At 44.7% G+C, this 23,967-nt stretch overlaps 1 protein-coding gene across 2 annotated transcripts; it reads left to right on the plus strand.

Moving 5' to 3' along the window:
- The first annotated feature begins 1,660 nt into the window (after positions 1-1,660).
- Positions 1,661-22,554, plus strand: CUNH11orf24 (chromosome unknown C11orf24 homolog). 2 transcript variants are annotated; one of them, XM_066187820.1, is made up of 6 exons: positions 1,661-1,796; positions 2,609-2,731; positions 6,136-6,232; positions 18,204-18,436; positions 19,480-19,596; positions 20,755-22,554. In XM_066187820.1, exons 4-6 carry the CDS (start codon positions 18,286-18,288, stop codon positions 21,891-21,893), a joined length of 1,407 nt encoding a protein of 468 aa, XP_066043917.1. In that variant the 5' UTR covers positions 1,661-1,796; positions 2,609-2,731; positions 6,136-6,232; positions 18,204-18,285; the 3' UTR covers positions 21,894-22,554. The 2 variants fall into 2 exon arrangements, with proteins under 2 accessions (XP_066043917.1, XP_066043916.1); XM_066187819.1 differs by lacking the exon at positions 6,136-6,232.
- Positions 22,555-23,967: the final 1,413 nt, after the last annotated feature.

The following is a 23,967-nucleotide window of genomic DNA, read 5'->3' on the forward strand; positions in this document are numbered from 1 at the left end:
ACTGCTTCATGTAGGGTGCTGGCCAGCTTTGCATTATGTCTATTTTTAATTAACTGGTAGACCAGGGTTTCAGCTCCTCTGCCGCCTCCTCCTCACTGCTCATTTTGAAAAGCAAATTTTTGTGTTCTAAAATTACATTGGGATGTGTGAATGATTTTGGCATCACTTTCATCTACGACCATATTACCAGTAGCAGACAAATCCATCCATGACTTGAAGAAACAAGGATTCCTTCCTCACCTGTTTAATGGTACAGTTAATATGTGAAGCATTTCACAGTCTGGACTGTGTCTGTGTGTGCACAAGGCTGGTTTCTGCATGGTTTTTTTGATGACACTTTTTTCATAGCATCACAGCATGGTTTCAGTTGGAAGAGATCTTAAAGATCATCCAGTTCCAACCCATCTGCCATGGACAGGGACACCTTCCACTTGACCAGGTTGCTCAGGGCTCCATCCAGCCTGGCCTTGAACACTGCCAGGGATGGGGCATCCACAGCTTCTCTGGGAGAACTGATCCAGCGACTCACCCCCCCCACAGTAAAGAACTTCTTCCAGTGTCTAATGTCTCTCTTCTTTGGGCAATCTGGAAATAACCCAAAGGAGCTGAATTCAGGAGATAGTGTGCTCGCTCAGAAATAGGCACCCATGGTTTTTTGAAGTCCTGCACCTGATGCCATTTCACGGGGCCAGTTCTACAATTCAGAGTGCAGCTCAGATATTTGTATCTGAGGTATGTATGTGTCTGTTACATACACGAGCAGTACATGGTATACAAAATATTCAAGGCTCTGTTGCTGGTAAGGTTTGTCCCAAGCAGCTGATGATGTGTAAACTTTTGCCATTGGAACCAGCACGAAAAACAACAGAACAATCGTTGAAGAGCTTATTTCTGGTCTTTGATTTAGTATTTATTTCAGCAGCATTCTCTGTTAAAGCAATGCTTTGGGCAGTGGGCTGGCATGTCCAGTAAAGCAGAGTGTGTAGGGGTTATATGAAAACAGTTATGTCTGGATTAAGGTAGAATGTGTGTTTCTCATACTCCGGGATAGCAAGACGCTGTTAGCCAGCACACTTATCTATTTTTTTTTTCTTTTCCTGCTGAATGGTGACAATGAACCCTAGAACGGTTTGGGTTGGAAGGGGCTTTATTGAAAGCTCATCCAGCTCCAGCCCCGCGGCCACGGGCAGGGACACCTCCCACTAGAGCAGGCTGCTCAGAGCCGCGTCCAGCCCGGCGTCGCAAACACGGGCAAACGGGGTGGGCATGGACGGGAGCTCTGCCGAGGCCACTCCTGCTGCACCGCCACGGCCCGCAGGCGGGGACGCCGGAGTTCGCGGTGCGGAAAACCCAGGAGGAGAAGGAAAATAGCCTCGTGTGAGCACAGCTCTGGCTGCTGTGCCCAGGACAGAACTGCGGAGACACCCTAGCAGCCTTAACCCGCGGTAATTCACATAATCCACACACACCGCCCGCGGGGCGCGGGGCCGCGGCCGCCCGTCACTTCCGCGGGCAGCGCCCGCCCCCTGCCCCGGGGCCTTCCCGGGGCCTTTCCGGGGCGACCGCCGGGGGCGGGGCCCGCGCGGGAGGGGCGGGGCCGGCGGAGGCCGACCAATGGGGCGCGGGCGGGGCGGGGCTCGGCCGTGGCATGTGGCGGGGCCGCGGGGCTCCGGCGTTCCTTCTCTTCCCTGCCCGGGGCTCTTCCCTGCCTTTCCCTGCCCGCGGGGACCGCGCCAGCGCCGGCCGAGCGCCTCTCCCGCCTCGGGGCCGCGTCCTCCCACGGGCTCCGCCACGTCGTGAGTTGCGGGCGGGCGGGGACTCGCCCTGGGCCTGAGGAGCGCGGGCGGGAGGGGCGCGGTGCCGGGCGAGCGGCCGTGCCCGGGTCTCGGGGGGCGCGGAGCCCGGGTGGGTGCGGCGGGCGAGGAGCCGCGGCCCCCGAGGGGGGAGCGGCGGCTCGGCAGCCCTTCCCGTGAACTGCCACATAAGTTGCGAGTACATTTGTGGCACGAGTTGCGAATCAATTTTGCAGTAAGTTGCAGCCGTGCCCCCGCAGCAGCGGAGGGAGCGGTGGTTCTGCTCCCCTGCAGGCTGTGCACGCTCGTAGATGGTTTTGTTAGTGGGCAGGCGGGAGCCGGGAGAACCGGGTTTCATTGCGGGGAGGAGGTGATTGACTCAGCAAGTAAACTCACCGCCGGAGTGTAACATTTTTAGGCCGTATGGGCCACCTCAAAGATCCGGTGTCTGTAGGAGTCGCCACCCTTGGCGTGGCATCACTGATACGTAAATATATCGTGTGTCCGAATAAATAATGTTGCGTGTGTGCAAGTGAGGTTACGCTGGTAAGTGGCACCCTGTGGTATCGCGCTGAAATATTTTTCAGTTTATCCTACCTTAAGTAAAGGTTTTCAGAAGGTTTAACTGTACCCTGGGCAATGTTAGCAAGGTGTCAGCTGGAGTCCAGGAGATGGCAAGAAGAGTAAATAGCATTCTTTGACCAAGCTCTCAGATACGGCATTTTGTGGGGATATCCTATTGCAGTGAATCTTCATCTGGTGGATTCAGCAAATCCTTTAACTTTCCCCTCTGTCTCCCTCTTTTTGTTTTCTAGGATTGGCAAAGAAAACTCCTGTGGCAGGATCGTGTCAAGTAATGTGCCTTGATGTCCTACATGTTAGCAGACTGAATCCCTGCCAGACTTGGTCATGCAACACCACTGCTGTTTCCTGATAAAGTGAGTTATCTGACTGCTTACTGAAGGGACAAACCCAAGAAATCCTCCCCACCTTAAGATAGATTGCAATGCAGTTTTGAGGAGGAGTGTAAACTTGGTGATAGTGAGCATTTGGTGCCCTTTAGTCCTCAGAAGGTTTGTGACTGAACAAAGTAGCTTTGGAAACTGGGCTATAGGATGCAGGTTGATGCAATGTTTCTGTCTCAAAAGTGTATGCATTTTTGTGTTATTCTAATCCATCTACCATAATCAACCACTACTGTGTACGTTAATGCAAGCCATTATGTGGCAATGGATAGTTTAGAAGGAATCCATCCATTTTTATTAACTTTCATGTCTGTAGTAGATTTGTGCACATGTTGTGCGTGTTTGCTGCTTGGTTCTGGCTTTTATGTATATATAATGCATGTATACACGCATATATCATTTTAGTACTTTTTTGGGAGAAATTCCGGCTACGTGCCTCTTAACATGTTGGTGAGGACATCTTTATTTTTTGTTTTTATTGCAAATTCCCTGCTGGATTTATAAACCTATCTGCCACGAAACAGACTATACATCTGGTTATCTATTATTGAAATTCTTATTGGCACAGCCACACAATCCGAAGCCTCTGCCTTCTCAGGGCAGTCTCCTGGCACAGGCTTTTTGAAGGCTACAGGAGTAATTTGCGAGCAAAATTTCAAGCTTTGGTGATGAAAAACTTCAATGCTGAAGACCTGGTGATGTATTTAAAATGTCTGCATGCATACCCTGGATTACAGGAAAGGTCCTAGCAGACTTTTCACTCGTCTGTTACTGGCTTAATTTTCAAGGGAAAATGTTGCAGGGACATTAAGGAGTGGAGATATTTGTGCATGGGAAAGCTGGAGGAAAAGCAGTCAATTCACCAGGTCTTGCAGGTAGTTCCTCAACTGCTGTGCATTGCAGAGCAACCACAACCCACACCAGCTGGCCATTTGTCCTTGTTTCAGTTGGGATGGGATGCTTTTCTGAAGGAGCTGTACCTATGTACACAGCTGGTTCAAAGTTCATTTGTGAGGTACATGAAATACCCTTCCCACCCCTGTCCAGCACAGTAATTGTTGGATGAAATTCCATGGGTTGTGCTGAACCAGCCAGACAAGATAATCTTTATGACTTTTTTCCTCCTGCCCTTAAAAGGACTGGGAGGGCAGTATCCCTGTGTGCTGTTGCTGGATACCATCTGACGCTGTGTGCTCTGGCTCAGCAAGGTTGGTTCCCTTCCCAGCTTTCAGCCTGTTCTGCAGGTGTAATCTTTTGTTATACCCCACAGGTCAGTGATATCCAGTCTGTCTGAATGTGGAAAGGGCTCCCAGAGGGCTGTTGGCTTTGTTGATAGCCAAGAAGTCCTGTGCAATGAACTGCTGTTGAGCCCTCTCTTGCTTGATGGTAGCAAGCATTTGATGTGTTCATTCCTCCAGTCATTTCTGGTTCCCTTCCTACAGCTTAGACTGGGGGTGTTAGTGAAAGAGTTGTGAATTGGCAGCTGGAGTCTAAGGATGCTTCTGGCACTGCAGGGACAGTGACAGTGCTGAAAATTAGTGCAGGCAGGACATGGTTGTGCGTTTTGGGTTCACAGCTCCTCCAGCTTTTGACTGCTGGCAATCCAAGAGAGTCCCCAGGCAGGTAAGGTGCTCAGAGTGCTTGTGGGGCAGCAGTTCATTCAGGAAAGGAGAGCTTATCTCTGCCATGATATGGAGACCCCCTTCTTGAAGGAATGTCTGCATGGACATTTCTGCATGTTCCTGTGAACAACTTATCCAGTGAAATAAGTAGCAAGAACTGCAGAAGTGGGCTCTAATGCTGCAGAAGTGGGCTCTAATGCTCGGTGGTACCACATGATTGTCTTGCTGGTGTGTAAATTAGGACTTGGCTGCTTGCTGTTTTGCTGTCTGGCTTGCTCATTGCTTTGGTTCTGTAGGTGAAAACCTTGTATTTAGCTGAGGGCTGTGCTTTGCTGCTCTTGTGATTTCACTGGAATGAGGCTTCCTCAGGGCAGTTTTGAATGCCCATCACCATGGGTGCCAAAATGTCTTGACAGTCTTCCATTTCCCTTGCTGGCTTTATTTTTCTTTGCTGTTCTGGGCACAGCCTCCTCAAGGCTCAGATCTTGGGTGTTAGTGCTGAGAGGTAGGTGTGCTGCTGCAGTGGCGCCAAGGTGGTGCTGTGTAGTGCTGTTAGACTGGATGGGACTGAAACCTTGTCTCCAGTGGTGGCACTGCCATGGTGGGAAGGCTGGTCTTTAAACACCCTTTGCAGAATGTGAGGTCTCTAGAATGACAGTGTGGGGGTGTGGATTCTTCATCATGTCCTTTCCTCCTGTTTCACATAACTTGTCAACCATTTGGAAAGCACACTGGGTACTTGTTTGGTTGGTTGTTCTCTTGCAGGATGTTGTGCTGTGAAGAAAGGAGCAGAAGGCAGAGAGCCAGGGATATGGGTACTTGTTTATTTGCAGCCAGCTGGATTGTCCCCCAAGGTGGCGGGACCCACAGTCCATTTGTACATCTTCCATCTGCTTGAGGAACCAGCTGGTCCCCCATTTGAGCAGGAAATTTAGCCTGTGCTGGCAGTGTGGGTTGCAGGGGTGTGCCTGGATTATCTCTGTGCATCACCACAGCTCCTGGCTCCTTTGCTTGGGAAGACTCAGCTGGGCTGTGTCCCCTAAAGGACAACTAAACTGTGTTCTGCAAATATGGTCATGGGGTGTCCAAGCCCCCATAGCTACCTCTGTTATTCCCCAAGTACACAGAGAGGAAGGGAGAGGTGGTCTGTGTCCAAGAACCTTTTTATTAACTTATTGAGATATTCAGCAAGTCTCCTTCACTGCCTCTGCTAACAATGACTGTCCAGGAGGGCACTGAGATTGCTTTCCCTGCCTCCACCTGACTCTGACTTGGTGCCAAGCCCAGAGAACTACTTATGCAATAGTCCAGCAAAACATGTCAGTCTATATTTCTCATGTGTCCTGGTGTCCCAGTTACATATTTGTTTAAAAAAAAAAAGGAAGGGTGAAGGAGAGTGGCTGATAAAATTTGTGTTGAATTTTACATGTATGTTTGTGTTGGATTTATATTTGTTTGGCTTGAGGAGACTTTGCAGCACTTTAACTAAATCTGGTTTTAAATCCATTTAAGTTAAACTCCTACTGCAACTAGTGTGTGGAGACCAGGATGAAATCTCATTAATTTTAATGGGATTAAGCATGTTCTTTTGCTGAGTCGTCTTCTTTTTTTGTGTGTGTTTGGCTTCTCTGCATAGAAAGCAGGATAAACCTTTCCACTCTTCCACCTCTTTGTGAAAATGCTTTGACAGTCTGACAGAAATGTCTCTCTGGTTGCATACAATAACATTTTACACATTTTTTCCTATGCTTTCAGCTGTAGTCCTACTGTATCCAGGCTTTTATTGGCTTTTGCTTTCCCTAAAGGCGCAATAATTCTTGACAGCAAGAAAACAGTTACAAGTCTTTGCATGGTAAGTTTCTACACTCAAAATCATTAATTTTTGCTTTTAGTTTCTCTGGATAGATTTGAAACTGCTGTGAAACAAGCCAATTAGTAGACAGAAACTCTGTAGAAGCCAGCAGGAGCTGAGTATGTGCAGATTGGTGAGGGCAAAATTAATATCTGTTCAGCAACCAGGAATAAATTGGAGAACAGGAAATAAAGGCAGAAGTGGTCTGAATGCAAAGTGGTTGAAGTTTATTACAAACATTGCAACCATTAACAACCATTAACTGAAGAGGAGACTGCTTCAGGCATTTGTGTTACCTCTTTACTTCCACGTTTCTCAGCATACATCATGCCCTGAATATCAATATTGATATAGGAATTTGATTTGTTTGTAATTTATGTTACAGGAACACTCCTCCTCCCTCTCTCCATCTGAAAAGACAAATCCCACAGCAGGTATTTCTGGGTGTTCCTGAGATGCTCCTAATGAGACACTCACTACGTATGTGCTCTCATAGGAAAAGCTGACTGTCTTGTAGCTGTGTCCTAAGCTGGATTTCAAGAGACTTGATTTTTCACTCCCAGCTCTGACCAGTTCCTCCTATAGCTATACACAAATGACTCAATCTTTTCACACCCCTTTTCCCACCCTGTGAGATAAGGGAGGGTTGACCTATCTTGCCTCTGCTCTGCTCCTTTGAACTGATGCCCTGTTGTGCTGTGGACTAACCCATATTACAAAGGTTGGACTGGTGTTTTTGTGTCAGCAAAACTTCTCTATGCCATCAATTCTTTTGATGCAACTTTACATCATCGGTGTGTTGTCTTGCTGGCAGTAGCTTCTAGATTGAAATTCCTGTATCTAATTAAAAAAGGAGAGCGTGGTGAGGAAGAAAGCTTTCTGGTTTTGTTTTTATTTGTTTGTTTGTTTTTTTCATAAGATAAACAGAGATCAGCTTATTAAGGGGGATTAAGGATGAGGAATTCTGAGAGGTCAGAAATGCCCAGTGATACCTTGAAATTCTCTGTGTGTAAGCAAAAAGCATTTATTCCCATCATAAAAGGGTTAGGTTTGGAAGGGACCTTAAATATATTTGAGTTTCCAAACTCCCCTGCCACTGGCGGAGATGATCAGGTTGCTCAGGGCTCCTTCCAACCTGGCCTTGAATACTTTGAGGGAAGGGGTATCTACAACTTCTCTGAGCAGTCTGTGCCAGTGCTTCGCCCCCCTCACAGTGAAGAACTCATTCCTAGCATCTGATCTAAATCTCTCCTTGTTCTGTCACTGTCTTCCCCTGTAAAATGTCCATCTTCCTCTTTCTTATTTGCCCCCTTTAAGTACTGAAAGACCACAGTGAGATCTCCCCAGAATCTTTTATTCTCCAGCCTGAACCAACCCCAACTCTCAGCCTGTCTTCATAGGAGAGGTGCTAGACACATCACTCCAGGTGGGGTCTCGCCAGAGCAGAGTAGAGAGGCAGAATTCCCTCCCCTGACCTACTGGCCATGCTGCTCTTGATGCAGCCCAGGCTTTCTGAGCTGCAAGTTTGCATTGCTAAGGCATAAATGATACCTTCATCTATGATGATGTTTTTTTAAGGGATTGCCAGCAGTTTGAATTTGCATTGTGGAAGTGGCAGGACCCATTGTTCTGGCTCTAATGACCACCTCTGAGGTGGCTGGAGTTAGGCGCATGCTGTGGCTGAAATGCATCGCTGACAGTGTCTGGGATATCCCTGATTCCAATGGGCACATTTTGAGTAGTGAAGCCAGCAAGGGAAGGCAATGTCATGAGCCTGCCGTTGGTACACAACTCTATTTTATGCAGGTCTCAGGTTCCACTGGTTCTGCTGGACTTATTCTCACATATAAAGTTAAACATGGGCTTTGTGTGTTTGAAGAATGGCTGCCTAAGACAGATTTGCTAATGTGGAAACAGCTGATAATGTTCTTCAGGGACGCTTGCTTGAGTTTGAGAAGCATGTGGCCTGGTCTGAGCTCTAATGCAGATGGCTTTTGTTACCAGCTGACTTGGTAAGCAAAAGCAGGAAGTTGTGTTTGTTTGCTGTTTAGCAAATAGCTTTTGACTGAATCCTATGTATTTGTAGATTCCTGTTGCTTTTCTGTCCATTGCAAAGGGAGCAAGGATTTCTAGGCTTTGAAAATCTTGTAATGTATAGAAGCTGTTGATGTGATGAAATATGAAATATGTGAATTAACTGCTGTAGCAGAAGTGGGTTTCCAGTGCTGATGATCCATCCTCTTAAGGAATATCTGAATGAAAGAGGTTAAAAATAAAATAGAAACAGAAAATGCTGGTGAGTTGGGGGATTTTGGTTGCCTTTTGTTTTTTTTCCCTGCAGGTTTTGGCAATATTAGTAAGCAGTTCTTTCTGGGTGGCATGTTCTCCACTTGGTCTTTGACCCCTCTGAAAGTGGAAACAGATGTAAAGCAAACTATGGAGTAGGCAAGCTGTCCCCTGGGAGCTGACTGAAAACAAACCCCTCTACTGAATGAGATCTTAAGTTATTGCATGTCTTGGGACAAATTTGTTTGCAGTAAATCAGTAAGATAACACCTGCAGAGGTCTCTTCTGGCGTTAAAATACATGCTCCAGAATTGTGAATAACGGCTGACTCAGGCGTTCACATTTACAGTTGCTTCCTGGCAAGATACAGTGAATGCCATCCAGTGAACATAGGGCTGTAGCACAGGATTTCATGCAGAGATTCATCTCCATAAAAGATGTTTGGGGGAAGGAGAGAATTTGTAAATAAAATACGTGGACAAATTTATTTCAGTATTTTTCTCTCATCTCCAGGAATGCTACTGCTGGAGGGAATTGCTTTAAAAAAGCAAAGACTGAAATGGTGGGCATGCAGTTTAAATGGTTAGAGTTTGTTTGATTTTGTAGATATTAATGCGCATCTGCATAGGTAGAGAGTTTTCTGTCTTGGGCTATAGGTGCTAGAGGGTTTGCTAAGCAAGATCCTCTTCAGATGACTGTCAGAAAAAAAAAGGCGTATAAACCCAAAACTAACCCCAAAATCCTCAACACATGATCCTCACTGCAGTGCAGTTTTTCTGCTTAGTTGTCAGCTTGGGCAGATTTACCTCAAGATACAATTCCAGGCAACTGAAGTGAAAGTGCCCTTCTCCCTTACATCCCGAGAAGATGCTGGTTCTAAACTGCCTAAAATAGAGAAGGAACCTGAATAAAAGACTTCTGGTCCTCTGACCCTTTGCTGTCTGGAGTTTTCTCTGATCTCTTTTGGAAACTTTCAGATTTCCGGATGATTTTAACAAGCAAATACACTTTTCAGTAGCTGACAGTTGTGATGCCAGACGTGCATTGTGTCACTCTGAGATTCCTGACATTCTGTAGGGATGACTCTGCAGCTTATAGGGCAGTCCTCGGCTTAGTACAAAGTGCAGCTTTTGAGGAAAGCAGCATTGGTGCCACTTCACCTTGTATTCTGAGGCAATTTACTGGTGGGATGTAACCCCCCTGCTTCATTACAGCTGAACAGGAGCAAGAGCAGCTGAGAGGGCAGGGGCAGGTTTATGGGTCTGATGTCGTTGCAGCCAGCTGGTGGGACTCTTCAGCCTTCAAGCTGGACTTAGTCTGGTCTCTAGTTCTGAGGGTCCTAAACTTTGTGTAAAGGATGAGGCTGAAGAAGTGTGCTACCTCAGTGCTGGCTGCCTGGGTTCTCACTTTTCTGCATTTATAGCCATTTCTCATTCCAGTCTTGCAGAGTCTCTGGCAGCAAACAACTTGAAACAAAAAGTATTGTTTGATAGGTAGAAGTGCATGTTAATTCAAGTGTGAATTACTTAATTCTTGGCACATCTTTTGTTTTGTACCTGATTTCATTCAGTCACAGTCTGTTCCACCTGTTGATTCCTGACCTGTAATGGTGTTCTGCTGATCTGATGATACTGGACAGGTTTGTACTGGAGTACACCGGAGCTGAAGTCTTCAGAACACCAGTCAGAAACGAGCAATAAAAGTTACTTCTTGTAGGGTGGTTTTCAGATGCTTGTCCTTTCCCTTATTTTTGTTGTCCAAGCTTGGACAGCCTCTCTCAGGGAAACTCTTGGCCTAGATAATTAGTGTATGGTGAGCTCATCTTTGAGCCAGGCTGTAACTAGGGTCTATCTTGTTGGTAGTTTGGCTTTTCTAGTTCACTGTTCCCCTCATTACAGGATCAGAGCATCTTTGGCATAAAATCAGTAGCCAGAAGTTTCTGATAGGTTCAGTTTTCCTGCTGCTTTTAGGTCACAGCTTCTGGAGGAGTAAGAATAACCTCTTGGTTTTGTTACAAGTTCAAGTGTTAAAATTTGAGAGAGAGGTTTCAACTTTGGGCGTTTTTCTGTTTGTTGCTGTACTGCTGAGCAAAAACTGAAGACTGATATAAACACAGAGGCATCTGAGATGGCTTCTGAAAATATCTGTATTTGTGCCCCCAACTGTCCAGTCAAACACAGAACACTTTTCACATTTGTGTCTTTGGAACAAGTTAAACTAATGTTTGTGGTAGTTGTAATCTCTCTCGGTGAGCTGCTCTGCTGACTCTCTGTAGATGCCCATGACACTCTGGTGATCCCCTGGAACAGTTTTGGAGTTCTTGTTAGCCACACCAGCAGCAGACAGACAGATCTTCTATACAGAGCTCAGAAAGATTCAGAAGAACCTGCTGCTGTCTGTGGGGTCACTCCTCCATGGATGAGGGGCTCTGTGGTACTGGAAGACCTTTGAGGAGCTCAAACCAAGCTTATTTTACTTTGATTTGTTAGTCAGTTTTTTGAGTATCAAGACTCCAAACTGTAATAAAGAGTTGCTCTGTAATGGAAAAGAGGGCACCTAGAACAAGGTAGGAGAGCACAGCTGCTGCCCTGTTGGTGTGTAGGGGATGAGACCCAAAGAGCTGGGCTCAAGCACTTCTGCAGATGCTGCCTTGGCAATCCATGAGAGTAAGGAGAGGGAAGGATGTTTTTCCTCTAGGTTCTGATGACAGATAGGTTTAAATTCTTGGTGTATGACCTCAAGACTTGCTGGCTAAGAAGAACTTGCCACAGGGAAGACCAGCGAGGATGAGGAGAGCTGCTACTGCATTCGATCCTTTCTTTGGAAAATAAAAAGATTTGGCTAAGCTTTCCCACCCACCCAGCCCTGTGATTTCCACACCTTTCAAGCTGTCAAAATCACAGAACAGGGATGCATGTGCCAACAAACTTTATTTGGTATCACTATAAATGTATTCCTTGGCTTGGAGACTTTAGGAAGAATCTCTTTTTTGTCCTAACGTGTACGTATGTTGAAAACCTCCCCAAGTGTCATATTGCATTGAGATAAGCTGGAGTGTCTTTTTGCTGCGTCTCACCTGGGAGATCTTCCATATGCAACTACCTTTGTTTTTTAACATGAGCTGTTTGCTTAAATAGAGGAAACCTCCTATAAAATCTAGGAGTCTTCAGGTAGTTTTGCTTTTGAGGATAACTGGAGGTGGAGCCACATGTGTTTGGATTTTTTTTTTAAATTTGTGTTTATTTTCCGTATTTCAGGATATGCGCAAAGATCTTACTTCCTTAAAGAAAGGAGAAATAGCCAAAAATGTTTCCTTTTATTCCAGTTGTTTTAGGGTTGAGCTGACATTCCTTTTAAGTCATTGCACTGGGGTTGTGTTTTGGCTGTTTCCAGACTCTGAACTTTCCTTGAGTTTCTGAGCTCCCACAGTTTTGCCTGATGCTTTTGTAACATAAGGTGACATTTTTGCTATGTGTAACTCTGCTGAAAACCATGCACAGGCGTAAATTCCTGAGCGAAGTTGCAGAGCCTTGTGTTCTGGATGGAGGTATGTCCTGTGTTTCCATGGGCCTAAAAATAGTATTTCAGCTACACGAACCTATAGAGGAGCATAATGATTTCTCAGAAATATCTGGAGTGGAAGATGGCATTTCATTGAAACTTGAATTGATCTGGACTGCCAGGAATTTGCTGACTGTGGTAAAATCCTGCAGGGCAGGAGGTGGGTGGGTTGACCAGACTTTAGCACACTGGCACTTGCTCCAAAAGTAACACTGGGTGATTTGTACCTTTAGGCTGAAGTGCTGCTTGCTAAGTCTCTGTTAGCTCCACGCTTGTCAGTTTTGGGTTCAGTAGCACCTCAGGCACAGTTTATTTCTGTGCGTGTGGAATGTGCTGGTTCCAGCCTCCAATGCCGTGCCTCAGCAAGCAGGGAGCACCTGCAGTGCGGAGTACCTGCTGCTGCAGGCACTTAGGGAAACCGACGTCGGGAGCTGGCCTTTTACCCTTCTTGATGAACTTTGCTCTGTGTCAGTTCAAGGGCTGCAGAGTTCCTGTGGGAGCCCACTGGGATGGCTCCTTTGAGGGTCTTGTTGAAAGCTGGGTAATTTGAAACACGTGGTGTGAAATGCCCTGCATATGATCTCCAGCTCCCATGAGACAACAACACGTCTGAAAACTTCTATCTGCTTCGGGTGCAGACCAGACATGGGAAGGTTGCAGTTGAGCCATAGCACACATTTTTATTGCTTAAAGGTATTTTTGTTGACAGATTTATTGTTCAGTCACAGCTTTATGCAGTTAGCCTTTGGCAGCTTGCTTTTCTGTATATTAAAACTAGATTGTTTCAGATATTTCAAAACAAGGCACATTTTCATAAATCAAATAGCTGTCTGATCATTTTTCACAGAAAAATGTTTTGCTGTGTAGTACTTCTGAGCATCAGAACTGCAGCACATGGCACTGATATGGGTGAGAAAGGATGATGGATGGGTGATGCTGGTTTAGGAGTTTCAGACTTTAACACTTATTTCTTCAGAGGCAAAGAGAGATGGCCATGAAGCCCCAGTAGTGACACTGTGGGTTGTCCTCAACTGTATAAGCTGTCTGCTTTGTGCCCTGGGAGAGGAACCAAGTGGGCAGCCAAGGAATAGAGGGATGGAGATGGATAAAGATGGTAGAAACAGCTTTGCAGCTTGTCAGTAACTTTCTTGGGGAGCCAAAGGAACTTAATGGCTCTAAAGCTGCTCTTTGGAGAAACGTGTAACTTCATCTGGTCATACTCAGGGGACATTGAGTCAGCCTCATGTGCCTTGGTGTTGCCCCTTCTATCTCCAGACCTATCTACGTGTGCATCCTTCAGTCTTGGAGAGAACTTGGGAAGTAAAATGCATCTGAGGATTGCAGTGCAAATTCCCTGTCTCTTGTATTCTTGCCTCGATTTACGAAATGAGATGTGCTTGTCTTGCCATAGCAAAATCTGGTTTAATTCTGTTTTTCTAAAGAGAGAAATGTTGCACTTGTTTAGAGAGCTGACAACACGTCAAGTGTTTAGCAGCAAATGCAAGTGGAAAACAGCCTTATGCCTTCTCAGTTTGATAGGAGAGTAGCATTGTTGTCTGCAAAAGGTATTCCACCCGTTTTCCCTGCTTTGTTGTTATACTGAAGATAGACTATATCTTTGCAACTCTGACCTTAATTTCATACCTAGTCTATGCACACTTGTGAGTATGAATTTTGAGGCAGTGTCTACTGGCTCTTCAATGACAGCTCAAAGGAGCATGTGTTGCCCTAAATGATTTGCTTTGCACGCTTTGTACCTGTGATCTCTAACACCCACATTTCCTCTTTTTGTGTTTTTTTGGTCTAGTTCTGTCTCTCTCTTCACCCTGGTGCAGTCACTGCATGCACCTTGCAGCTGCTTAACCAGGAACAGCTGAGGCTGCTGGGGGGGTATGGAGCCAAGGGATTTATATTCCAAGGGCTTCTCTCTGCTCTTGCAACATCATCCAAATCATTGTTCTTTGAAATAATGAATTTTTTTTTTTTATTTGTGTAAATTCCTTGGCTTAAGCACTGTGAGATCAGCAAGAAGTGAGGACCTCTTCTGAAACCCAGCAGGCTGTGCCCTCTGAATATGTGTGTACATTGCAAAGTCATCAGTCATTCAGTTGTTGACTCAAAGTTATTCTGGTTTGCCAGCATGCTTGTTCCCTGCTGAGTTACAGCCACAGATAACAAAAGTGAACTTTGTATTTTTCAGAGTGTAGTCCTTTCCCAGATTTTATTTGTTGCCGTCTTTTGTGGTTTAGTTTGGCTTTGAATTTTCTTGGGGATGTTCTGTAGGTGGAGAAGGTGGTGCTTGAGGAGTGAATTTTGCCCCAGTTTCTCAAAATTACTTCTGAGGGGAACAGTAGCTGTTTCATCTCTTGCACTGCGTTGTCCAGACAGGGATCATCAACATAGTTTGGACGAGAAGGTTTAGTTAGTGTTGTTCTGGGATGTAGGTGTGGGAGTGGGTGCTTACAGGGGTCTCTGGGTACAGGTGGAACCATGTGGGACTGGCTAGAAGTGTGACAGGAAGTCAGAAACACAGCTTATTTCTTGTGATAATAGAGGGCAGTTGTTAAATTGGGAAAAGTGATCTGCAAGTAATTGTAACTCCTGTTCTGGGTGAATGGAATTGGCTAAGGTGGGAGAGGCCAAAAAAACAGACCTCTGGCTGGAGTTTCTGGTATTTAATACAGCATCCCAAACCTCATCTGTACTGCATTAAGGTGTGGCTGCAACTGGTTATCCTCTCACTGGTCTTGGAAAGGAGCTGTATGCTTGTCTGATACACAGTCTGTGCGTTTATTTGTCTGCTTCATACACTCACTCTGCAGTCGGCAAATGGATTTTTATAACTGGCTAAAGGACATTGTAAAGTGTTTTGAGCTTGTAATCTTGTATTGCGTGCCTTAGGGGAGGTATTGCCACTTGACCCCTGAGGAGACCATGTTTAGTGAGAGGGAAAGCGGGGACAAATCTCATGTGGGTGAGCTTGGCATGTTCCCCTAAACCAGTGCTGGCCTGAGCCAGAAAGGCTGCCAGGTACTTTGGAAGAGGTGAGAGTAGTTTTCTGGGGTTTTGTTTTGCTCTCCAGTTGTTGCAGTCAAGTGGAACCAAAGTCAGCCGTGATGGGAAGGACTTCTAGTGAATTGATGTGGTTGGGGATACAGAACATCCCTTTGCACAGGGGATGCATGTTAATGCAACAGCTTCTAGCTATTGGTGTGATCATTTGATCTTGCAAATATATGTAGTTCTTGGGTTGATTGAGATTAATACTATTTTATTTGTCCTAAAACTGTGATTTTAATGATGATAATAATACTGATAGTATTTATTTATATCTATAATACTGTCATATCTGCAGTTTCAAAATGCAGTGCAAGATGTTTATTCTTTGAGGGTGGTTATTATAATTGCAAAATTATTACTAAAGATGTGAAAAAACCTCCTATTAGAAATGTTTAGTGTTTGTATTCATTGCTGCTATTCCTTACTAGTTTATTTAAAGCAGTGTATGCATACATTATTACACAGGTAGTTCATTCTCAGGGTCACTTCTTAGGTTGTAAAATAATGCTCCTTATAAACCCTGGACCTTGAAAAGGGACATAAGCTGCACTCTTTAAAATGTGAAATACATTCATGATTTTTTTTTTCCTTTTTGTTTGTGGGTTAAGTACTGCTTTCTGAAACTCTGCCTATGACCTGTGAGCTTTCCAAATAGTGCACTTAATTTGGCACCATGTGGTGGGTTGCCAAACAGTTCTCTGAGGTGAGGTAATGTCTTTGAGGGAACCCAATTCACTTGCTTTAAGTTGAAGGATTTGGGGTTTAAAGGAAGCCCTTGCTGTCTGCTCTAGGAAAGTCTCTCCTGGGCAGAATATCTAATGTTTTCCCTTGCTTTCCCCCTTGCTCCCAGTCTTATCAACTGCAGCTTTCAATGGTTAATCTACAACATATGCGACGAGTGACAGTAAGAGTGTGATAAAGGCTGGGACAAACTTGTAAAAGTGCTTTGCAGTTGGGGACACTGGGAAAAGTATTGGAAATTGACTTGGCTGAACAACACAAATTAGTATTGCCTGACGAGAATGTGGGGCTGCTTTCCTGAGCAGCTGATGCAGCATGTTGGAAAGGTTGTGTTGGTATTGCCCAGGTCATCTCCTGTACTGTCCTGATTCTTTCAACTTTGCCAAGGTGCACTTGGAAGAAGTGATAAGAAAAGAACAGAGTAAGTCTGTGCTGTGCTTGCACGGTGCGTAATGGGAGAGAGGCCCCAGCAGAGCTGGTGCTGGCTGGGCACCGGGCATAGTCACTGGTGCATAGATGGGGCTGCTGAGCTGCCTTCCCCTGCCAAGACTTCTGTTGTCAGGTCAGATTTGGAAATATTTCCAGCTGCCAGGTGAGATGACGCAGGCTTGAACTTGTGCCTGCACTGAGAAACCTGCTCCCACAAAATGAGCGTGATGCTGTGCACACTTGCTCCAGGGAAAAAGCTGCAGAGGGCTGCAGGAGCTGAGGTCAGCAGTGCAAGGACCCTACAGTCATTTTGGGCTTCCCATATCTCTGGGAGAGCAGAAGATCTGAAAATGCTCCGTCTATTTTCAACAGGTGAAAAAACTCTTTTTGCCAGAATAAATAGTCAGGGAGGAGACTCTTGAGTTCCTCAGGAAGCTTGAAAGTTGACTAGGAAACCTGAATTTTAGGCACTGCATTTTAGTATCAAGTTTTGTCCCCATTTTTGGCTCTTAGACAGTCCAGTGTGGACCTGTATATTGTGTGTCCTCTGAGAAGCTTGGGGTAGCTGTTTATATTTCACCCCTTTTCAGATAGGGTGGTTTTGAAGCTAAAACTCTGTTGCACTGTTTGGGGCTTTAGGATACAGCAGAAGGAAAAACTGGAAACAAAAGTTTAATGGTACAAAGCATCAAAATATTGCAATCTGAGTCACAGCTAATAAACATTTTTGGGGCTTTTTTGGAGGAAAAATAGCTCTTAGATTCTTACATTCACAAGCATGGTTGAAACTGAAGTTCTTCTGATTGAAACTGAGACTTGTAGCCTGGATGGCTAAATTAGGGTCTTACGCACATCACTGAGGACTGTTAGATGTTCTTCACTGTGGTATTTATACCATTCACACATGCTGCTCATTCTGTGTTGTGAACTGCCTTTGCAGTCATCACATCCATCTCGGAGATGTCACACAAAGCTGAATCTCAACACTCTTTGAAGGCTTTCACATTTCTCTTCATAACTTCAGGGTGGTGACTAAAGCTTGCCTTAGTGATGAGGAAGAGGATTGCCCCTAAAAATTGCTTAGGGAAGAGGTTTACAATAGGTCTGGTTCAGACTGAACTGTTTGGAAGTTCATGCAAAGCTCCAAAACCCTCAAAATAAGCGGGTAAATCCAGATAGAAGCTACTAATCTGCTCTGATGTCAGTGGGAGCTGTTTCAGTGCTTTCAGTGATGAAAGCCCCTCCACTGGGTCCAAGTCACATGTGTGCATTAATAATGAAGGAAAGACAATATCTGTTGTTTTATGGAGGGAAATGAAGGCATGCTGTAGGTGTACATATTCTTCAGTAACAGCTGTGTCCGTGTAATGAAGGCCTGAAATACAGTGGGTTTTGCTTGTTTTCAATCAAAATTTCATTGAGCTTTTTGTAGTGAGCAGGAAAACCAAAGCAGAAATAAACCTTGCTTACTTGGTTGTGACTGACTTGGTGTAAAGGCAGGGCCAGGACTGTAGTTCCCCTTATTATCAGTGTGCTCAAACTGGTGAAAACCCTTCTGCTGAGCCTGGGCACAACATTGAGGGTCCCAGAAGGAGTCCAAAGACATCATATCTGTGCTGCCTCATGTTTCTGGGCTTTGAGATTGACTTCGTACACGTGGCTTTTGACTTAAGTTGTTCTCCACTGGGGCATGAGGGAAGGAGAGCAAACTATATTTTCCAGAGAAAGAGACTCTCTGGGAAGTTGGGAAAGGTCTTTATGCCTCCTGCCTCTGAGCCCTTGCTTATTTGTGGAGTGTAATGATACTTGCCTGCCTTTTGTATGTTTTTATTTTCCATTCCTGCTCATGGGGATATAAATTGTTCTTTTTTTTTTTTTCTTTCTCTTTAAATAGGTATATTGCAGTGGATCTGAAGCTGATATAAGGGAGAATTTCTTCTGGGAAGAGAAGCTTCCCTGTAAGGCCAGCCCTGAAGATGTGGACTACCATTGTGTTCTTCCTGCTGATTTCCATCTGTGTATGTGAACACCGGTTTTCTGTCCTGAAAGGGAGAGGAGTCCATGTAGTGCAAATAAACAGGCTTACAAGTGAAGAGCAATGCAGACAGGCTTGTCAGAGTGCTTCAGGTGAGGTTCTTGTCCCTTGGATGGAATTCCAGCTGCATTTCCTGCTCCTTGAAGGTCTCAGCTGCTCCTTTGACGACTCTCTTTTTAAATACCATTTGTTTGCAGGCATTTGTAGTTACAGCCTCTCTGTGCGGTGCTGTGGTGCTGAATAACTTCTGACAGCTTTGGTTAAATTGAATCCAGGACAACTGCTTCCCAGGGCCCTTCAAGCTTCCATAAGAAACAGCATGTGCTGCTGGTGTGCACTGATAGCGTGCAAACAGTGTTAGGTCACTTGAATTGAAGAGTGATTATTCCCTGCTGCCAGATGTTTGCAAGTGAGCAGTGCTGTTGTAGACAGCTGCACTGGAACGAGTAATCTTTGCTCCCTGGTATTTGTCTGTGTTTTCTGCCTTAGAAGAAACCACTGTGTCCTGCAACCAAGCACAGGGTTAAATCTGTTGAGGTAAAAGCCTTCTCACTACCTTTGAGATGTCTTTACAAAGAATTAAACTTCTGAAAGTCTTTGAGTTGTCCTTACGAAGGCGCCAATCCTGTCTAGCCAGATGAGAAAGCTTGTAGCTCCTACAAAAAAGCTGGTGATGCTGTGGTGAAGATGAGACCTTGGCTCAGGTGGATGAATATCTGACATTCAGGTGGTTGGGAACCTAATAAAGATGCTGGTTTTAATGGCCATTAATGGTCATTTTCCTCATTAAGACATCTAGATGAATTTACATGGGTCCTAACTGTAGTGCACTTTGTTTGTTCCTTTCTGGATGAGTGAATTGCTGTTGTCAGGAGATGCTGGTACCAGAAGACACAGGTGGGTAGGCTGCACTGGCAGTATTGGTTTCATTGGCTTTCTTTGGTTATTTGCACTGAGGCTGAGTCAGGATCCTTTAAGGACAGACCTTCTAGATATTGTGTGGTTTGCGGTTTTTTTGGTTGTGGGATTTTTTTTTATTTATTTTTTTTCTTCTTCTTCAGTTCTTTAATTAGAGGCATGAAGCAGTGTATTTGGTATCCTGTGTGCAACAATCCATTTTCTCTGCTGTTTTCAGGGAGCCATCATTGTAGTTGGTCTGTGCCCTACCAGAATCACTGCCTCCTCCTGCAGTGTCACCAGCTGAGCGTGTGCCAGAATGCTAGAGAGCAAGACATCAAAGACCTGCTTGCAGGTAAAGGCATATTTCAGGCTTCTGGGAAATCCAGGATCCTGATTCTTTTGCTTTAAATGCCTAGGTTTAACCCTTGACAGGCTTTCAGCTGAGGAGGATGGGTTGTGAAATGCCTGCAGGGTGATTCTGTAGGTACAGTTCACTGAAATAACTGTTTCACTTTGTCCTAGGGACTCTGGCACTTGCTTGAGTCCATGATGTGTCTTTGAATAGCTTTTGTAACACTTACTGAGAAACTGTTTGTCTCCATGTTGAAGACATCATTCATTCAATCCATTTGCACGCCACATGCTGTCCTAGCGAAAATAAAGGCATAACAGATGTATTTATATCTTTTTTCAGAGAAAGGAAAATGTCCTGGCATTGTTTTTCTCTCAGATTGCCAGGATTTTGTTCCAGAGTCAACAGACTGCTTCTTTAATCAGAGCAGCAATTGCTCATGGTGACTTTCCAGTGCCAGGGTATTTAATTTTAATGAAGTGACACAATAACAAAATGGAGCTTATTTATAATTGGGAAATCAATCTTCTAAAGTTTGTTTCAAGAGTTCACTGTACCCAAGTTTAAAAACACGAATTTGCTCATGGTTCTTTTGGGTTGGCGAAGGTTTCTCTGCAATGTAACAACTGGACTTGTGATAAGCAGATGGGATTTATGTCACTATAAATCTAGCTCACTTAGTTGTGAAGGAAATTATCCTGATGTATGAAGGTGTAAGTAGAAATTTCTGCTCAGTTTTGGCAAGTGAAAATTATGAATCTAGGCACAAAGGCTTTGTCGATGATGTGTAACTTTGAAAGCATGAGTCTTCTCAGGAACTGACATTTGTAAGGCTGCTCCTGTTGATGCTGTGCTTCTGCATTGTAGCTCTCTGCTTTATTACTCCTCTTTTGTGAAATTAACTCCCTGGCTGGGCAAATACTAGAGGTCTGTGGCAGGAAAAACCCAGACCAAAAAACCTCAAAGGGATTGTGTGCAATAAAGGCAGGGGGGTCTTGAGTTTTCGTGTTCTTGCTGAATTTAGGACTGATTTATTCCACTTGTACTGTGTGTACTGCAGAATATGTGTTCTGGTTTGCATGTTGGGGGGTTGAGGTTAGATTTGAGCTTGAGAGTTTTTTATTCTTAACAAAAGTAATTTGTTTTGTCTTTTGGAAGAAATTGTCATTGGCAAATGGGAAACAGCCCTGTTTCACCACCAGAGCCATCTGCAGAAAACAGAGAGGGTGCTGAATGCACGGATTGACCAACACAGTGTGGAAAACAAGTTTTCTCTAACTGCTCAGACTCACAATATTCATTTGAGGCATTTGTCTGAGGTTGAGAAGAGAGATGACTCAGCTAGAAAATCAAGAGACTCAATTGCAAGCAATACTACCACCACTACCCCTGCCATAACAGCAAACATTACAAATACAACTTTCTCTACCACTTATGAAACAACTGCCAAAGCCTCAAGCACCTCTGGAGGTTCTGATACCTTTACTAAAGCCATGCCATCTTCTGCCTTTTCTCCCCTTAATGGTACCATCTCCACTTCCGCTTCCAGGCATGTCACCCAGATGGAGACCACCAGCCAAAAATCAGGAAATAGTAGCTCTGTCTCAGTATCATCCCCCACTTCTGCTCCCCTCACCGTTGCTTCTGAAGCAGGTACCCAAGCACAGCAGCCTAGGCCAGGTGCCAGCAGCATCAGTGCTCCTCACCCTGACAGTCCCACCACTGCTGGAGCTGACCTGAAGGTACTGAACACCATCCTGAGCACCCCCGTCCCGCAGGATGCAGGAACATCTTCCAACACTTCCATGGCACCCATCCCAACAGAGAGTTCTCAGTCCGTGAATCCAGTGAATGCTAGCACATTGCCAGATCCAAAGCCGGAAGAAAATACAACCACAGCATCCTTGAATGAATCAACTTCTCTTCTGGGCTCTACAAGAGGTGCTGTGATTTCAACTACAGCCTCTACAGTAAAAACTACGACTGAACATGGGATAAAGTCAATATCTGATGGCGTTTCAACAACAGTGGCTCCAACAGATGCAGCCAAAACAACATCTTCAGGCCTCACAGAAACTCAGGACACAGACGACGAGTATCTTCTCATTGCTGCTGAGCCCCTGACTCAGTACTTAGTGGATAAAAGTTCACTACTTGCAGTGCTTTTAGTTGGTACATTCTTTTTCATAACTGTTATAGTTCTTTTCCTCATGCAGGCCTATGAGAGCTACAAGAAGAAAGATTACACACAAGTGGATTACCTGATCAATGGAATGTATGTGGACTCAGAGATGTGAAGAAGTGGGGATAAATAGTGGGCAACAGATGGAAAGGAGATTCAAAGTCTGCCTGACTTGTTTTTCCTTTCTATCTGCCTATAACACAAACTGAAAGTGCTTCCAAATTTACTTCTAGTGCAATTGAGGAGAAATGCCATGTACTGTATTAAGAAAAAATAATAATTTTCTATTCAACTGTGCAACAGGTTGCTGTAAAACCATAAAAAAAGGAATAATTTTTTTAACATTTTCATAATGTACAGTAGCTTTGGCCATTATAATTCATTTATAAACAAATCTAACAAGGTGTAAGTTGCCATCCTCTGAAAATGCTGTAGCGCTTTTCAGCTGTTTACAGTGCAGGTTGTGTTTCATTTGTTTCACATGTGCTCCTCTGAAAACAGAGCAAAGGATGCTGTCACCTTTTGTGAAGTGCTCCTAGACAGTCAGATGAGAAGTGCTGGAGTACTGTTGCAACAGGGGACTTTTAATCCAGTGTGTGTCATATTTCTGTGTGCTTCTCGCTTATGAAGAGGTCTGTTTACAAGGTATTGTAAACTCTGTTTACTGCTAACCCAAGGTATCTTTTCACCACGGAGTGAATTACTGTGCCTCTGCACTTAAATGATCTTATTTTTATATTCACTTAATAAAAGGGGCCCTGGAAGGGCAGATCTTGTGTTTCTCGTTTCATTGCTGTCTCTGCTAGTTCAGAATCAAGCAAATGGGCTTTTGGGGCTTATGTAAATTAGCTCCACTTCAGCATTCCAAGTGTGGGGGTTTTGAAGACCTGGCTGAAAGCATGGACTTATCACAGAAGATACTGATCATCTTCCGGAGTACTGCTTCTACGATTTAAAACCATTACGCTGCCAGTCTCCCAGGTATGCAGACCCACTTACTGCTTAGTATCTTTTGTGCTTAGAGCATCAGCCTCTGTTTTGGTTTTTCTTCTGCTTTTAGGACCAGCACAGAGTTGTTAGTATTTTGGAAACTTAATTGCACATGCAGTTGCAACTTGCCTCCCAAGATCTGCAGCTGGGAGAATGAGTAGAAAACACCTGATTTTTAGGCAAGTATTCTTCAGTGGTTAATGCATCTTATTTGGGTGACATGTACATACCAATAGCAAAGTGCTGGCTTGAGGTGTGTTGGCGTTTTTTTAACCATATTGATAGCTTGTCTCGCACTTTGAATTACTTGGCTCTTCTTTAATCCAGCTTGCATGTATTCTTGAGTGAGAGTGATAATAAGCAAACCTCAGAATCTGAGCTGCTGAGTTTCAGTTTGATTATTTATTCAAGTTCTTGGGTTGTTCAGAGTTTGGAGGGAGCCTTTACCCTGGAAGAGGCTACTTTGCAGACGACTTCATTGTCAGCTGAGAGTGCTGTGAAAGCAGCTGCAGAGAGCACAAGCAGCAGCACAGCCAAAGGGTTGTTTGAACAAAATAGGCTGGAGAGATTTTCTTGATTCTTGCCCAATACAAATTTTGAGGGCAAAACTTCAGCAAGTAGAGTGTGTTGAGGAAAGAGATTGCTTTGGAAGTGAGATCACTTGGTTTTCAACATCAGGGTGCGTTTAGCAGTACTTTTGCATGGACCTCAGCTGCATGCCAGTAGGCGATAGGTTAGAGCACCTCTCAGGGTAAAGGGGTAGTGTGGTTTGGGGAGTCTACCTCCTTGGAAAGTTTGAAGTATAAGCCACAAAATTTACTCCATATTTCCCGGGGTAGGGGGCAGAATTTTTGAGAGTCTCAGTTTTATTGTATTTTAAGATTACTATTAATTGGTTTGCCCTGAGTAGAAGGGAACTGAACGCCGATTTCCCCATTGTCCAGGAGCCACTCGTGTAAAGCATCTGCGCAAACAAGGTGCTGGGAACATCCCCCAGCACAGCTGGGGAGTTGCACCCTCTTGAGATCCCTGCTTGGGATTGTGTTGAGCAGTTAGCAGATGTCTGGCAGATGCTGCTCTACATCCACCAAGTCCAGAGATTTATCTTTACCTAGTGATTTCAGGTTTCACCCTAATTGCAGGTGAGTCACTAACCACAGACCTAAGCATGTGGTCTTGAGCTCCGCTCCAGATGCTGA

Source organism: Chamaea fasciata, unplaced genomic scaffold, assembly GCF_029207755.1.
Source record: "Chamaea fasciata isolate MVZ Bird 193981 ecotype frontalis unplaced genomic scaffold, bChaFas1.0.hap1 SCAF_7, whole genome shotgun sequence".
NCBI classification, from domain to species: domain Eukaryota; kingdom Metazoa; phylum Chordata; class Aves; order Passeriformes; family Sylviidae; genus Chamaea; species Chamaea fasciata.

Excerpts from the sequence above, each read along its gene's own strand:
- CUNH11orf24 (XM_066187820.1), top strand. The coding sequence starts at position 18,286 with ATGTGGACTACCATTGTGTTCTTCCTGCTGATTTCCATCTGTGTATGT. Across the intron at positions 18,437-19,479 it reads GGCTTGTCAGAGTGCTTCAG|GGAGCCATCATTGTAGTTGG; the intron begins GTGAGGTTCTTG and ends TGCTGTTTTCAG. Across the intron at positions 19,597-20,754 it reads CATCAAAGACCTGCTTGCAG|AAATTGTCATTGGCAAATGG; the intron begins GTAAAGGCATAT and ends GTCTTTTGGAAG.